The following is a 15,094-nucleotide window of genomic DNA, read 5'->3' as shown; positions in this document are numbered from 1 at the left end:
ATTACCAGAGACAGAGACAGGGGAACGGGTCGTTTGAGGACGGGGGCAGAAGACAGAAAGACATTTCCATCCCTTTCCTTTGCTCCTTGGGATCCTCCTCCACCCTTCTCTATCTCCCACCCGCAATATTTCACATCCTCCGGAGCGCAGTGAATGCCCAGAGCACAGGTTTTGTACGCTGAGCTCTGAGCGATGCTTTCTCGCCCCCGGCATCCGGGCCCAGTCATGGCAAGCTCTCGGGGCTCTAGTGCCCAGGGTATATGCCAGGTTTGGAATTCCGCAGTCTCGGGCATGCCAAGAAAAACAGGCAAGCTGTTCCTCAGTTTGTCCAGAGGAAGCCTTACCCCTTCCCTTCTGGAAGCCGGGAATGGAAAAAGTGACTCAAATGAATCCCCAGCGGAGCCACCATATGTGTACCATCTCTCAAAGTCTTTTACCCGGATGTAGGCACTCTTCTGGGGGATTCTTTGTTTCCCCTCCCCCCCCATATGCACCAATTTTACTCTTTCCGGGTCACAATACCGTAGTCAGTGTTCCCCACCACATAGGGCGCTCCTGGTATCCGTGTTGGGTCCCCTGACTATGTTAAAGTGTCCCTTCCCCTTGACACTCCCCCTCCCTTCCTCAGACAGGAGGATACACCCTGGTACTGGGCACAGGACAGATGATGAGTCACAGAAAGTGCAGAAGCCTTTATTAGAAACACACTCACACACTTCCCAGGCCAAGAGGGAGGGAGCCCACTGGCAGACAAAGGCAGGTTTAGTATCTAAGCCGCTGGGGTCAGGAGTGGCCCAACGGCTGAGTTAAGGCAGCCCAACTGGTCACAGCCCAGTGGCAGGGCAGTGAGAGGGGTGACACCGCTGAAGCCAAACCTGTGCAGCTCTGAGTACTGGCTGGACACCTGAAGAGTCAGTCCTGGAGGGGGTGAAGGACAGCACCGGGGCTGGTCTCTCCATTCCTTGGGACATTTAAGTTTTTGCTGGCACTGGGGGAATGGCCTGGGGCAGGGAGTTTTGAAGGGACAGACTTCACTTCAGCAATGACCACTTAATTTGTTCCTTGGCCGACTGAAGAACCTGTGTTAGGAGAGGGTGATGGAAAAGTGTGTCAAGGGGTGAAACACTGCAGTGTGAGGAGGGGGTCTGGGGCCCACTTTCTTTAAGGGTCCCTGCAAGCTCTGGCCACTAGGTGGCAGCAGCTGCTCTCCGCCAGGCTTTAGGTGGGGCGAGGCCTTCCTGAAGGAGAGCGGCCCAAACTGGCTGCAGCCAGCTCCCAGCCGGAACCGCCCTGCCCAGGGGCTGGGACGTCTGCAGCACTGGGCGTGGCAGCCGCCTCCTCTCCTCAGTGGCAGGGCTGTTCCTGCAGACTTCCCACTTTCAAAGCCATCGCTGGCACCCACCCCAATCTGCTTTTGATGTGGCACAACTGGCCTGGACTCTGCCACTGGACACCTGAACTCAGACCTGAACTAGGCCAAGCTTACACAAATCCATAAAACTGCACATACACAATAGAGACATGTGGGCACCCAGGGATGTCCCTCTGGTTGTCCCTCCTGGCCACCAAACCTCACTTTCTTTCTTTCTTTCTTTTTTTTTTTTTTTTTTTTTGCTTTTTGGGTCACACCCGGCAATGAACAGGAGTTACTCCTGGCTCTGCAGTCAGGAATTACTCCTGGCAGTGCTCAGGGGACCATATGGGATAATGGGAATTGAACCCGGGTCTGCTAAGTGCAAGGCAAACACCCTACCCGCTGTGCTAACGCTCCAGCCCCAAACCTCACTTTCTTCCAAAGCTGCATCCCACGTGGATATCCTTTCCTCGCAGAGGGCTTCCCCTGGGGTTCTCCCAAGTCTTTGAGCCAGAGCCTCACTCTCCCTCATTTCACCTCCCATCCACTACCTGCAACTTCCTCAGTGTTTGTCTTGGCTCAGGAATTCCATTAAAGGTGCAGTGTCAGGGGCAGGAAAGAATTCAGGGCAGGAGAGAATAAGGTGGGTAAAGTGCTTGCTCTGCCTGCCACCACCCCAGTTTTGATCCCTGTCACCATATATGGTCCCTGGACCACCAGAAATGATCCCAAATTTCACAATGCCCCAAGCGCTGCCAGGGGTGGAGGAAAGTCTACATCTTCATTCTCTCTCCGCCTGGAAACATGGGACTGGTCCTGTGTTCGCACATTCAGTTTCTTAATCACTGTGGGGAGGGTCCTGTAACCTCCCTAGCCTCCCTGGGCCCTGAGCGCACACCAGCAGGCAGAGGCGGCCCTGGGAAGAAGAAAGTCATAGGAAAGTGGCCCCATGTCAGGGCCCCTCAGGCCCACGCCCTCTAACCACCACAGCGGGAGGGATTAGCACAGGACAGGAAGCTCCACAAAGCAGGATTAGTCGGGCAGAGAGACCTGTGGGCAGACAGAGCAGAGGTCAAGCAGGAGCCTGAGAAGCAGGGGGTCAGGACACAGGTGAGGTGCCTGGCCCTGACCCCCAGAGAAGACTGTGCAGGGGAGGGGTTTGGCAGGAGTGGGCTCCCCACCCCTCAAGGCCAGCCAGCAAGGGCCCCTGCACCAAGCAGGGAATTCAGGGCAAACTTATTTGGTTTCCTTTCAGGGTAGAGGGGCATGTCAGGGACCTGACCCACCCACACCCCGCCCATGTCTTGGGGGACAAGTGCTGCTACCCAGCCATGTCCAGGCTGGGAAGTGGTTCTTTCGGTGCAATAATCCCAAGCAGGAGATGAGGTGGATGCTGGTAAGGCTCCATCATTTATTAATACCAAGCCCCACCTGGAAACAGTCTAGAAGCTTCTAATGATGTGCTCCAACAGATGGCCTGGGCCTGCCTCACCCCTTTTCCCTGCGCCCTGACTTTTCAACCCTGACGCCCCCGAGACCCCGTCTGGAGTGTTCTCTCCTCCCTCTAGCTTATTTCTGGCCGAGATAGACGCGGCGGGTGAGTGGGTGAGTGGAGGGCCTACCTGGGCCACGCTCTGTTCAGTCAAGCCGCTGTCGTCGGTCTGCAGGCAAACAGTGAGAAGGGGGTCAGGCCGGGGATGGGGCATTGGGTGCAGAGAGAGGTGAAGGAAAGGAGCTTGGGGTGGGAGCTGTGAGATGGGCATGCGGTTCAGGGTATCCAGGCCTTACCTGTTGATTGGAAGCAGGGCCCTAGCCCCCACTAGGGGCCAGTCCACGGGAGCAGGAAGGTGAGAGCAGGGAGGGGAAGAAAGATGGAGGCAAGGTTTCCCAGAGACCCCAGAAGCTAACTGAGGCAGGGAAGGTCTATCCACAGCCCCCACCCTCAAACCCAGCACCTGGTATTCCTTTGAGGAGGAATCCAGCTGCTTCTGCAAAAGCTTCGGCCCTCCCAGCCCTGGAGCCCCCTGCCCCACCCCCACACACAAGGAGGACAGGAGTTGGTGGAGGTGGGAGACGAGCCTGGAGGTGGCAGGGGTACCCAGGGGACCTTACCCTAAAATTCACTTTCTGGACCACTTGCTGGGGGTCACACTCCAGAATCACACTGCAAGGTAGGAGAAAGAGCAGGAGGAAAGGGGGTAAGCATAGCTCCCAGGCGCCCCTCTCTGCTGCACCTCTTCCTTCCCCCTCCCCTGCAATATCTGCCTCTAGCTGCCTTCCCTGGACACCCCCTTATCTCACTGGGCTTCTCTGTGTTGCACACCTGCTGCTCACACTTTTCCTCCACACTGGGTGAAGGGGGTCTAGTGCAAATCGGGTGAGGGCAGCACAATCTAGAAGGACCCAGTGTTTGTGAAATGCAGACTCAAATTCTCAGAGGACTGGACTTTTTATCTCCTGGGTCTCGGGGTGAATCCATGCTGTGAAGGAGGGGGACCCCTTGGGGCCCTGTCTTTTCTCCCACTATGATGTTACAGGCCATGCCTCAGAGATGAAATCTCCAAAATCTATCTATTCTGCCAGGATCTTTTTTTTGTTTCGTTTTGGAATCACATTTGATGGTGCTAGCCTTCCCACATGCAACACATACATACTGACCTTTTGCACTCACTCCCCGGCCCCTACTTTCTTTTCTTGTTATTTTATTTGGGGGGTGGGGCACACTCAGCAGTGCTTAGGGTTTACTCCTGGCTCTGCACTCAGGAATTACTCCTGGCGGTGCTCAGGGGACCATATGGGATGCTGGGAATCGAACCCATGTTGGCAGCGTGCAAGGCAAACGCCCTACCTGCTGTGCTATCACTCCAGACCCCCGCCCCTTTCATTTTAAAAACATTCAAATATCAAGATTTTTCTTAGCTAGCAGCAAGCACCCTTGTGATTCCCTGAGGGCGCAGGGTGGGGGCTAGGGGTGTAGGGGTGCAGTGTGATGTGGCTCCCTCGGTGGGGGTGGGAGAAGAGGACTCCTCTCCCAGAGGACTCCCTCCAGACAGACATCAGTTTCCCTTGGACCCAGAGCCCAGAATAAATATTCCTTGAGACCCTCTGCCTGGAAACCCCCTGGGCTACCCTGACCCCATCTCTCTCACCAGAGGAGCTTTAATCCAGGACAGGAGCACCCCAGGCTCACACTTCCTGGAGGGAAACCCGAACAGCTCAGGGGAAGGGGCAGGGCCTTCTGGGGACCAGACCAGGAGTTTATAAGCTCACATTTCAGGCATCCACCTTGCACAGCTTCTGAGGCCAGGGAGCTTTGAGCTCATTTTGTCTTTGTTTGTTTGGTAATCAGGGCTTACTTTTGGCTGTGTGCTCAGGGATCACTCCAGGAAGTGCTGGGGGACTATATGTGACTATATGTGGTGCCTGATCTAACCAGCTCAGTCAATGTAAGGCTAGTGCCTTGACCCCTGCACTGTCTCTCTGGCCCCCCACTTTGCGTTTGTAACTATGTGTGTTTGCCTTAAGAAGGGTCCACCAAATTGTATGTACTTCTAGTTCCACCAAACCTGGCCTTTCCCCTCTTGTTCTGGAGTCCCAGTGATGAGCACAATATCTTGCAGGAGTGGCAGTGAGTTGCCCGGAGGAACCTGCAGTGCTGAATCTCCCAGACCCACCCATCCCAGCACAAGGTTGTACTGGGGCAAGTGCGTGACTCCCTGGGCCCACTTCTGTTTCTGGTCTATAAAAGAAAGGCTTTGACAAAGACACCTGGGGGATGGGAAGGTGATTAGTTTCTATTGTCCTTTTCCCAGAGTCAAAACTTCTCCCACCCCTCCCTGGAAATTCAGCCCCTGCAAAGGACTCCCAGCTTTCCCAGGAAAGAACATGAGGCCAGAGAGAGTATAAGAGTTACAGTGCTTGCCTTGCCTGTAGTCAACCCAGTTAAATTCCCAACATTGAAGGGAAATGAACAACTCGGGGGAAGGAGCCTTCTGAGGACCAGACCAGAAGCTTATGAAGCTCACATTTCAGGCATCCACCTTGCACAGCTTCTGAGGCCCTGGACTCTGGAACTCATTTTGTCTTTGTTTGTTTGGTAATCAGGGCTTACTCTTGGCTGTGTGCTTGGGGATCACTCCAGGAAGTGCTGGGTCCCCCAAGCACCACCAGGAGAGGGCTGGCCACTGAACACAGAGCCAGAGGAGCCCCAGAACACCACCTGGTGTGGCCCCAGATGTTCCCCACCCAGTTTCTTTTAAAAGGAGAGAAGTGTAATTATGGGAGGCAACAGCTACTGAACACGGTTCACAGACTTCCCTGTATCTCCTCAGCCCTAGAAGGGAGCCCCCTCAGCACTCCCTGGGTGGGGGAAAAGCTCAGGAAGTTCTACCCTCATGGGTGAGGGTGTGTTGGGCCAGGCAAATGCTCAACGGGCTTGAATGCAGACTTTGTCACAGAAGACCCGGGTTCTAGCCCCTGTACCACATGGTCCCTGATCACTGCCAGGCATGACCCATGAACAGTGAGCTAGGAGCATCCCCTGAGCACTGCTGGGTGTGGACTCCTTTTTTAAGGGTCTGGAGTGTATGTTTTGCATGCAGGAGGCCCAGGTTTAATGATCAACACTGCATGATCCCCAAGCACTGCCAGGAACAAACTCTGAAAACTGAGCCAGGAATAGCCCCTGAGCACCACTAGCTATGGCGCCCACCTCTCCCCAAAAGGAAGGCTATATGTTGTGCATGCAGGAGACCCTGGTGTTTATTCGTTTTATTTGAGGGCCACACCTGGATCACGACTCAGTGCACTCAGGGATCACTCCTGGCAGGCTGGGGGGTACTATATGGGATGCTGGATTTAAATTTAAGTCAGCTGCATGCAAGGCAAGTACCCTGCCCGCTGCAGTTGCGAAGACCCAGGTTTAATCCCTGGCACTGCACAGTTGCCCCATCACCTCGGGAAGCCAACTCAAGTGATGAGCCAGGAGTAGCCCCTGAGCATGACTAGGTCATGAGGCCCAACAAAAGATGGGTCCTGCAGAGGAAGTGGGGCTCTGTCTGTCTTCCCGAAGGGTGTATGTTTCTTTCGGCTGCTTCTCAAACACCCTGCCTAGTCGGCTCTCAGTTGCTGACTGAGGGACTCCAGCCACCTTTCTCTCATGCCTGACTTTAGATAACACAGAAATCAACCTCCAGCCTCATGAGTGGGGTGAGGGATGGGACCCCCAGGATGTGCCAACAGTGCTGGGTGCAATACAGCCCCAAGGATCACTGGCTCATCTTTTCTTTATCGCCTGCTCACCCGCCATCCACTATCTCGTCCACCACCAAGAAGGCCCCGTCCATGTTCTCCAGCAACCAGCGCTTCTCCACGTTCTTCCTGAAGAAAGATGCAAGTCCTGAGCATCTGTGCTAGGGTGGATCCTGCTAGCACGGGGCAGCCCTCTCTCCCCAAAGCCTCCCCAGGAAGGGCAGGGTGATGTGAGTCCTGGGAGCAGCATCATGTGAGGTCTGTTCCTTTCAGATCCCCTTTGCCTGACTCCCTGCCCCCACCCCCAGACTGGGCTTCAACTCTGAGTCCCCCTTGGCGGCATGGGGTATTTCCAGCTGTCCGAGAGGCTATTGCATGGCTATCGTCCTACTGCAATCAGTTATTTCTGGATTCTCTTAGTGAGACTAACCCAGGTCATGGTCACTGAGACAGACAGGCAGCATAGCACTGGATGGGGGTGCAGTAAAAACCACCCCAAGTTTCCAGTCAAATACCCTGAGTCTGAGGCCCTGATCTGTCCCCGCAGGTCAAGGGCTGTGCTCCTGGACAGGCAAGCCCTGGAATCACCTCTGTGGGATCTTGATCTGGGGGTGGGGGGTTCAGTTAAAGGGCAGCGGGCTGTGAAGGAGGCTCTGGCTCCTACTTTGGTCTTGGGGGGACTCCAAGAGAGGAGCAGGAGAGGAAAAGCTCCCTTTGTGATGAGCCAGGGGCTGGGGCTGGGGATCCAAGAGGGTGGGAACATCACTCACCTTAACATGTGGTTCAGGGACTCAAACAGGCAGGTGAGCACAGACATGAGCATCAGCTGGGGGTGGACACGGGAGCAAAAAGACCCAGTGTGAGACTGAGAAGCTGAGGGAGACTCGAGAGCGCACGGGGAGTGGGGACAGGGAGGCCTGTGTAGGGACCCGGCAGCAGGAGGGCAGAAGCCCTTCCCGCGCAGAAGCCCCTCCCGCGCATGCGCAGGGAAGCAGGGGGTATTATCCGCCCCCCCCCCCCCACACACACACACACACGGGAAACTCAGGGTATCCTCCGCGAGGGCTGGTTAAATAAAAATCCAGGACTTTCTGCATCCCAAGAACCTCAGGGGAATCATGGACACGTGTTGTCCCACAGAGAATCATTCTTGCTGCTCCCCTCCCCCAGAGTCTGCAAGGGGGGGACACCAAGGCTGGACGTTTCCACCCCAACTCCAAGTCATGACCCCAGAGACCTACAGAACTCACCTCATTCTCGTGGGATGAGCCCACCACGTACAGGAAGAGATCAATGCTGCTCTTGTAGACGATGGTCATGCCCCCCAAAAATGCGATCTCAGCTAGAAGAGGCGGGTGGAAGCTTTGGACTCTGACCCCCCTGCCTGGCCCCAGCTCCAGCCCCTCCCTTCGGCCCTTTCAAAAGGATGCTGGGATAGTGGAGCTGCAGGGGCACTGCCATTGGCTCCTGTGCCCCCCCCCCACCTCACTCTGAGGGGTCTACACACCCAGGTCAAGTCTAAGCTCATACCCACCCGCCCTCCCCTACCAAGTGCCTGGGGGCAAGCCCCAGGGGTGGGAGATCCAGTACTGGATGAGCTGGCACAATGGTGGGGGTGGGAGGGGAACATGGCTGGCTGGGATGGTGGGGAACAAAGGTTCCCTGGGGGTGGGGGAGGCAAGAACCTCTGAAGAAAGAGACTGGTTGGTGGGTGGGAAAGGCTGGTGGGAAAGGCCAGTGTGAAAGGTGTGTCCAGATGGGGCAGGTTGATGACATGAATCCAAAACTTTGGGGGGGTGACCAGCCTTCACTTACTGTCAGTTCGGCTGGTTTTGCTGAAGACATTTTTCTCGAAGACCAACTGCTCCTTCATGGAGGGGAATGTGTCATCATAGTACTAGGAGAAAGGGAAGGACAAGAGGTCACATCCCTTCTGCAAAGTCTGACTCCTCCCTAGAGGAGTGGTGGGAATTGGTGGGTGTTCCCCAGGGGACGCTGAGCCCAGGCCCCAGCACTTTTTCCTCTTATCGGTTTGTATTTTTTGGGGGGGGTCACGCCCAGTGATGCTCAGGGGTTACTCTTGACTCTGCACTCGGGAATTATTCCTGGCGGTGCTTGGGGGACCATATGGGATGCCGGGAATTGAACCTGGGTCAGCTGCGTGCAAGGCAAATGCCCTACCTGTTGTAGTATAGCTCTGGCCCCTCCTCTTTTTTGGCGATGTTCAGGAGCTACTCCCTGTTCAGTGTTTGAGGCTCAAATCTGGGGCTCCCGCATGCTCAGGCTGTTGAGCCCTCTCCCTGGTCCTACCTCTGCCCACTATGTACTGGGAAACACTCATCCTAAGTGCAGACATTCGTCAGAAGCTTTTTTAGGCTCTCTTTTGAAGGCTCGGCAGCTGTGTGGGTACTAAGGTGGGGTGTGCCCACGGCTCCACTGTTCCAGCCCTTGCACCAAGGACACTACCATTTCCTGAGTGCTTCTGACCATCTTCGCTGAGTCCAGGAAAGAATGCAGAGCCAGAGGTCCTCTGTCACAACAATAATCAGTACAACAGGCCGAAGAGATAGTGTGAGAGGGGAGGTATCTGCCTTGCTAAGGGCCAACCCTGGTGCGGTCCTGTGCATCTCAGTACGGCTGATCCCTGAGCACAGAGCCAGGAGTAACTCCTGAACACCACAGAGTGTGACTCACCAAAACAAAAGTTACAAAAAATTAATAAGTACAACAACTTTACTGTTCACATTGTATAGATGGGGAGAGGTGGTGTGAAGAAACTGGTAATAGCCCATGAGTGGCAGCAGGAAGGGGTGAAGGGGGAAGGGGAATGCTAGTACCTCAGGACACATTTAGGTACATACTACAGCGCAAAGTCAATGGGTTTTTGTTTGGCTTTGGTGAACCTCTCAATCTCTCTCTCTTTTTTTTTTTTTTTTTGCTTTTTGGGTCACACCCAGCGATGCACAGGGATTACTCCTGGCTCTGCACTCAGGATACCGGGAACTGAACCCAGGTTGGCCATGTGCAAGGCAAATGCCCTACCCGCTGTACTATCGTTCCAGCCCCTCATTTAAAAAAAATGGGGGGAGGGGGTCACACTTGGAGATGCTCAGGGATTACTCCTGGCTCTGCACTCAGAAGTATTCCTGGTGGTGTTCAGAGGGGCTATATGGAGTGCCAGGGATCAAACCCGGGCCACACATTTGCAAGGCAAACCTTACCCACTGTCATATCTCTCCAGCCCTCTCAATTTCTTAATCTTTGATTTGGGAGGAGGGGCAGGTTTTGGCCACAGCTGGCTGTGCTCAAAGTTACTCCTGGCTCTGTGCTCAGGGACCACTCCTGGTGGTGCCGGGGAGTCAACGCAAGCTGTCTGTGTGCAAGGCCAAAGTCTTAAGTCCTGCATTACCTCTCCAGTCCCCAATTTCCTACTCTGAACAGGGATGGGAGCTGATTCCATTAGCAATGCTGGGCTGTACTGTGTTCATGTGGTACTCAGGAAGCTGTGCGGTGCCAAGGATCAAACCTAGGAAACTGTGTATACCAGGAATGTACTCCAGCCCTTTGACCCCTATTTCCCTGGCCTCTGATCTGCCTCTTTTTATTTGTTAATTTAAAAAAATAGAACTAGTGATGCTGTGATGGTGGGAAAATATTAATACGGTGCTGGGGATCAAAACTAGGGCCTTAACATGTCAGGGATATGCTCTGCCTCCAGCTGCCCACTCTGATCCACATCTTTTGGTTTGTTTTTTGGCAACAGTAAGGGATGCTCAGAGGTCTGATCCTGGCAGTGTCCTGGGGACCATGCCATGCTACAACCTGAACCCAGGGTTCTAGCATGCAAAGGATGCACTCTACCCCTTTGAGCTACTTTTATGTATTTCCTGTGATAAGGTGTGCTCAGCTCAAGCATTTAATTTTCTGGATGTGGATTTACCCCTTAGTATCCCATCTGCAAACAAATGAGAATCTCCAGCTAGCTACTGCTGCAGTGTAAACACACTAATTAAAATGTCATGAAAACAAAGTTTTAGCCCCAAACAAATTTTTTAAAAATCTATAATGCATTTCATAGTCAGTTTAGAAAGAATAGCTGTTCTGTAGCTAATTGTGCCAAATGATAGATGTTTATTTTTTAATTTTCCTAGTTTGGTTTGCCAGGCCAACTTCCTCAGGAAGGTAACAGATAATTAAATGGTTGGGGCACTGAAAACCCACTCTGAGCTTCAAATAAAAATATCTGAGTTCATAAGGGCCAGAGAAGATAGTACAGCGGGTAAGGCATTTGACCCGCATGAGACCAATCCGGATTTGATCCCTGGTACCCCATATGATTCCCTGAGCCCTGCCAACAGTGATACCTGAGTGAAGAGTCAGGAGTAAGCCCTGAGCACTGCTGGTGTGACCCCAAAACAGAACAAAAAAATCTGAGCTCAGGGCTGGAAAGATACAGTGACAAGGAAGGCACTTGCCTTGTACTTGGCAGACCTAAATTCAATTCCCAGCATCACCAGGAATACAGAGTACAGAGCACAGAGCCAAGAGTGAGCCCTGAGTACCACTGATTGTGGCCCCAAAACGAAAAAAAAAAGGGAAAAATTTTGAATTCAGTTCTCTGTGCTGATATTAATACTTGGATCCTTGGCCCATTCATTTAGTGTCTCTGAACCAAATTTTCTTCATTGTGAAATAAAACAGCTGGGTTAGATGGTCTCTAAAATCCTAACTGGTTCTAAATTATTAGATTACAGACTGAGCATAGGAGCCAGAGCTATAGAACATCGGGTAGGGTGTTTGCCTTGCTCATTGCTGACCTGGGTTTGATCCCCACATCCCATATGGTCCCTCAACCATCACCAGGAGTAATTCCTGAGCGCAGAGCCAGGAGTAACTCCTGAGCATTGTCGGGTGTGACCCAAAAAGCCAAAAACAAACAAACAAACAAACAAAAATAGGCTAAGCAGATAGCTTAAAGGATTGAGCTCTGAACACACCACCAAGAGGGAACCCTGAGCACTGGGTTCAGAGTAACCCTAAGCACTGCAGTGCCAAAAACAAGACAAAAAATAAATCCCCGAAATGTTTAGCTCCTTCACAGGAAACCCTTGGGGGATGAACAGAATAACTTTTGTCCATCTAAGCTGAGCAGAGTGTAGGAGAAAGGGCCGTTTGGGGGCCTTGCTTCTTGGGGCAGTAGTACAGGTCTCCCGGGCCGGGGTGGGGTGTTACCTTGGCCAGTAGGCGGCGACCATCATTATCTAGGATGAAGACGGCCTTGATGGTGTAGAGGGAAGGTTCCTGCAACTGACAGGGGAGAGAGCTCGGTGGGCCCCCGACTCAGGCCCAGTCCTTGACTCTCTGGCAGCCGCGGGTCCCCGACGTCCATTTAGCCCCAGGTCCACATCAGCTCCAGTCCAACCCTGTGCCACCTGGGCCCGTCGCACGCAGATGTTCCACCGCGGCCGGTGGGCGCCGTGCCCACTGGGTGCAGAAGGTCCGTCCGGGCCCAAGTTCTGTCATGCACTGACTGCTCCAGGGCCCGAGTCGGAGTGTATCACAGAACCTGGGCCGGGGGGACTGCGGCCGCGCCGGGCCTCCTCCTTCCAGCTGGCCGGAGTCGGTCAGGGGCCCCGCACTCTCGGCGGGGTCAGGGTCGAGGGGGGTGGGGAGGGGGCGATCCGTTCCGGGGAGGGGGGGAACCGCCCCTCCGGGTCCCTTCTCAGCGCACTCTCAACCCACCCCCATCCTTCCCCCAGCTCTGCCCATCACTGCCCCCGAACTGATCCCAAACTTCAGTCCCACGTGCGCTCGCGACTCGGGACATCCCGGGAACTTTTCCTCGCGGGCTTCGGCCTGGCCCCCTCCCTGGGACCGCTCCACGGTGCCACCACTTTCAGGCGCGGGACGCACGACTGGAGAGTTGGCTGCACCGCCCCCCCTTGCCCCTCAGCTCGTCCCCCGTCCCCGGCTCCTGCCACCCCGGGCCCCCGGGGCCCTCGCGCTCCGTACCCGCGGCCCCGCGGACTCCCCCGCCGGGGCGGGCGGCGCCGGGTCCCCGGTCCGGGAGGCCGCGGCCCCCTCCCCCGGGTGCGGACGTGGCCAGGCCTCGGGCCGCTGCATTCCGCTCACAGCCTCGAGCTGACAGCGCCGCCCCGCCGCCCCGCCTCCGCCTCCGCGCAGCCCGCCCCGCCGCCCCGAGGGCAGCGCCCGCCCCGCGGCAGCCGCGCGAGAGTCGTCGGCCTCCAGCCCCGCGCGCCCCTCGGCAGCCCGGCCTCCCCCACCGCACCTCCCCCTCGCTCTTTCTGGGTTCCTTTCGATTCCTTGAAGCCCAGAGTCTCGGCGTCCCAGGATCGTCCCGGGAAAAGTCCCTCTTTCCCGTCCAGGCCTGTGGGTCAGTTTGCTCCGCGTCTGCAGGCTGTCCTGGGCCAGCCAGCAAAGCTGGAGAACGCTGATAAAGCCTAGTTTTTGTTTTAATTGCCTGCCTGTCTTTCTTCCTTCCTTTCCTCCCTTCCTCCCTTTCTCCCTCCATTACCCTCCTCCCCTTTCCCCTCTTTCTCCTTCTGCCGTCCCTCCTTCCTTTCTCCCTTCCATCCTTCCTTCTTCCCTCCCTTCCTTTCCCTTCCTCCTCACCCCTCACCTGGCAGAGCTCAAGGCTTATCCTTGGCTCAGGGCTCAGGGTGGTGCTGGGGATAGAACCTGGGCCAGCCATTGCAAGGCAGTCAGTCATCCTACTTGCTCAATTATCTGTCGCTCCCAGACCCTTTATTTTTTTTTATTATTTATTTCTTTTTTGCTTTTTGGGTCAAACCTGGCAATGCACAGGGGTTACTCCTGGCTCTGCACTCAGGAATTACTCCTGGCGGTGCTCGGGGGTCTATATGGGATGCTGGGAATCGAACCGGGGTCAGCCACGTGCAAGGCAAATGCCCTACCCTCTGTGCTATCACTCCAGCCCCTCCCAGAGCCTTTAACTCAGCAAGTGATCTGCCACTGATCTACATCCGGGCCACAAAGCCCAGTTTTCTCTCTTGCCTCCTGGGAAGTCAATGGACAGGTACTCCTTGGGACCCAGAAAGGATGTAGAAGGGAGGACAAAGGAGGACAGCTCAGGGAGACCCCTCTGTGCAGAAAAGAGTCCCACCCCATCCCACCCCAAACCACACATTCTCAACTTGGGGGGAAAAAGTGTCAATATGCCTTCCTGCTGCCTCCCACCCCCCCACCCCCACCCCACTTCCAGGCTTGAGCAGAAGCAAGACAGGTACAAAAAGCATAGGCTACAAAAGGGGCCCTGGGCAGTGGCTTTAACCCAGGTGGGTAAGGATGCTCGCAGGCAGATTTTCATTCACCTTGGGGTAATCTGCCAGTGGGGAACTCATCCCCCAGTACCAACCAAGAGGATGCTAAGTATCCACCCACCCATCATAACACCCTGCTTGTGCATTACATCCACACATTCATATATATTATCCCTATGGGAGGGAGGTGTAACTCCCCCACTCTAAGGGAAGGGAAAAGGGCTGTGTGGGGACTTCCGCTATACTGTCTAGAGGTGGAGGGGCTGGAGCAATCATACGGTAGCTAGGGTGCCTGCCTTGGCGCGGCTGACATGGGTTGGATCCCCGGCATCCCATATGGCCCCCCAAGCACTACCAGCAATGATTCCTAAGAGCAGAGCCAGCACCCTGTGTAGCAAAAAAACTAAACCAACCAAAAAAAAAAATTCAAAAATAGTTGTCTAGAGGTGGAAGCTAGACTTCAGACCCTGAAGTTTTCCCCTCTTGTCACAGCCTCTACGCTTGTGTTCTGCATTCACTCATCACAGATGACTTGAGTGGGGGTTCCTAAAGGGGAACAGATCTCATTCTTCAAATCTCAACGTCAAGGTCATCACCATAAAGCCCTATTTGTGGTGAGGGGGTTGAGGTATGGGGGCCATACCCAGCTGGGGAGTGGCTCCTGGATGTGGTGCAGGGACTCTGCAGTGCTGGAATTGTACTGGGGTTGACTGTACCAGAAAGCCCTTTCTGACAACCGCTGAGTGTGATTTGCTAGGGCCCACCTATCACATCCTCTAGCTCAGCACCCTCATTGGCTCTAATATTGCACCCTTCTCTGTCTCTGAATGCCACTTTCATGCATTTGTTTACAAACACAGACAGTTCTTTGCCCCAGTGGACCTTGACTTCTGTGAGGTCAGAGATCTTGCTCACAGCAGAATCCCTGGCGTCCCCAGTGCCTAGCAGGTGCTTACTAGGCGTTTGTTGGGTGAATAAATGAATACAGGAAGAAGACCAGGTACAAACATTCAGACTCCCTGTTTTTGTTTGTTTTATTCTGGGATCACATTTGGGGATGCTCGGGGTTATTCCACTGGTGCTTGGACCATGAAATGTGGGGGATCAAACCTGGGGCTCCCAAATACAAGGTATGCACTCCTGCCCTTTGAGCTATCTCCCAGCCCCTATGGACTTTTTTTATTTCAAT

General features: G+C 54.5%; 1 protein-coding gene across 1 annotated transcript; it reads right to left on the bottom strand.

Annotated features, from left to right (window-relative positions):
• Positions 1–677: 677 nt before the first annotated feature.
• On the bottom strand, positions 678–12,776 carry COPZ2 (COPI coat complex subunit zeta 2). The gene is made up of 9 exons (XM_056127477.1): positions 12,617–12,776; positions 11,837–11,911; positions 8,420–8,501; positions 7,855–7,946; positions 7,375–7,430; positions 6,656–6,733; positions 3,467–3,518; positions 2,977–3,015; positions 678–1,079 (listed from the first exon to the last, which is right to left on the bottom strand). The coding sequence occupies exons 1-9, from the start codon at positions 12,725–12,727 to the stop codon at positions 1,032–1,034; spliced, it is 633 nt and encodes a 210-aa protein (XP_055983452.1). The 5' UTR covers positions 12,728–12,776; the 3' UTR covers positions 678–1,031.
• Positions 12,777–15,094: the final 2,318 nt, after the last annotated feature.

This window comes from Sorex fumeus, unplaced genomic scaffold (assembly GCF_029834395.1).
Source record: "Sorex fumeus unplaced genomic scaffold, SorFum_2.1 ptg000063l, whole genome shotgun sequence".
Classification (NCBI taxonomy): Eukaryota; Metazoa; Chordata; class Mammalia; order Eulipotyphla; family Soricidae; genus Sorex; species Sorex fumeus.
Note: the sequence above shows the minus strand (reverse complement) of the source record. Positions and strands in the feature narration are given on the sequence as shown.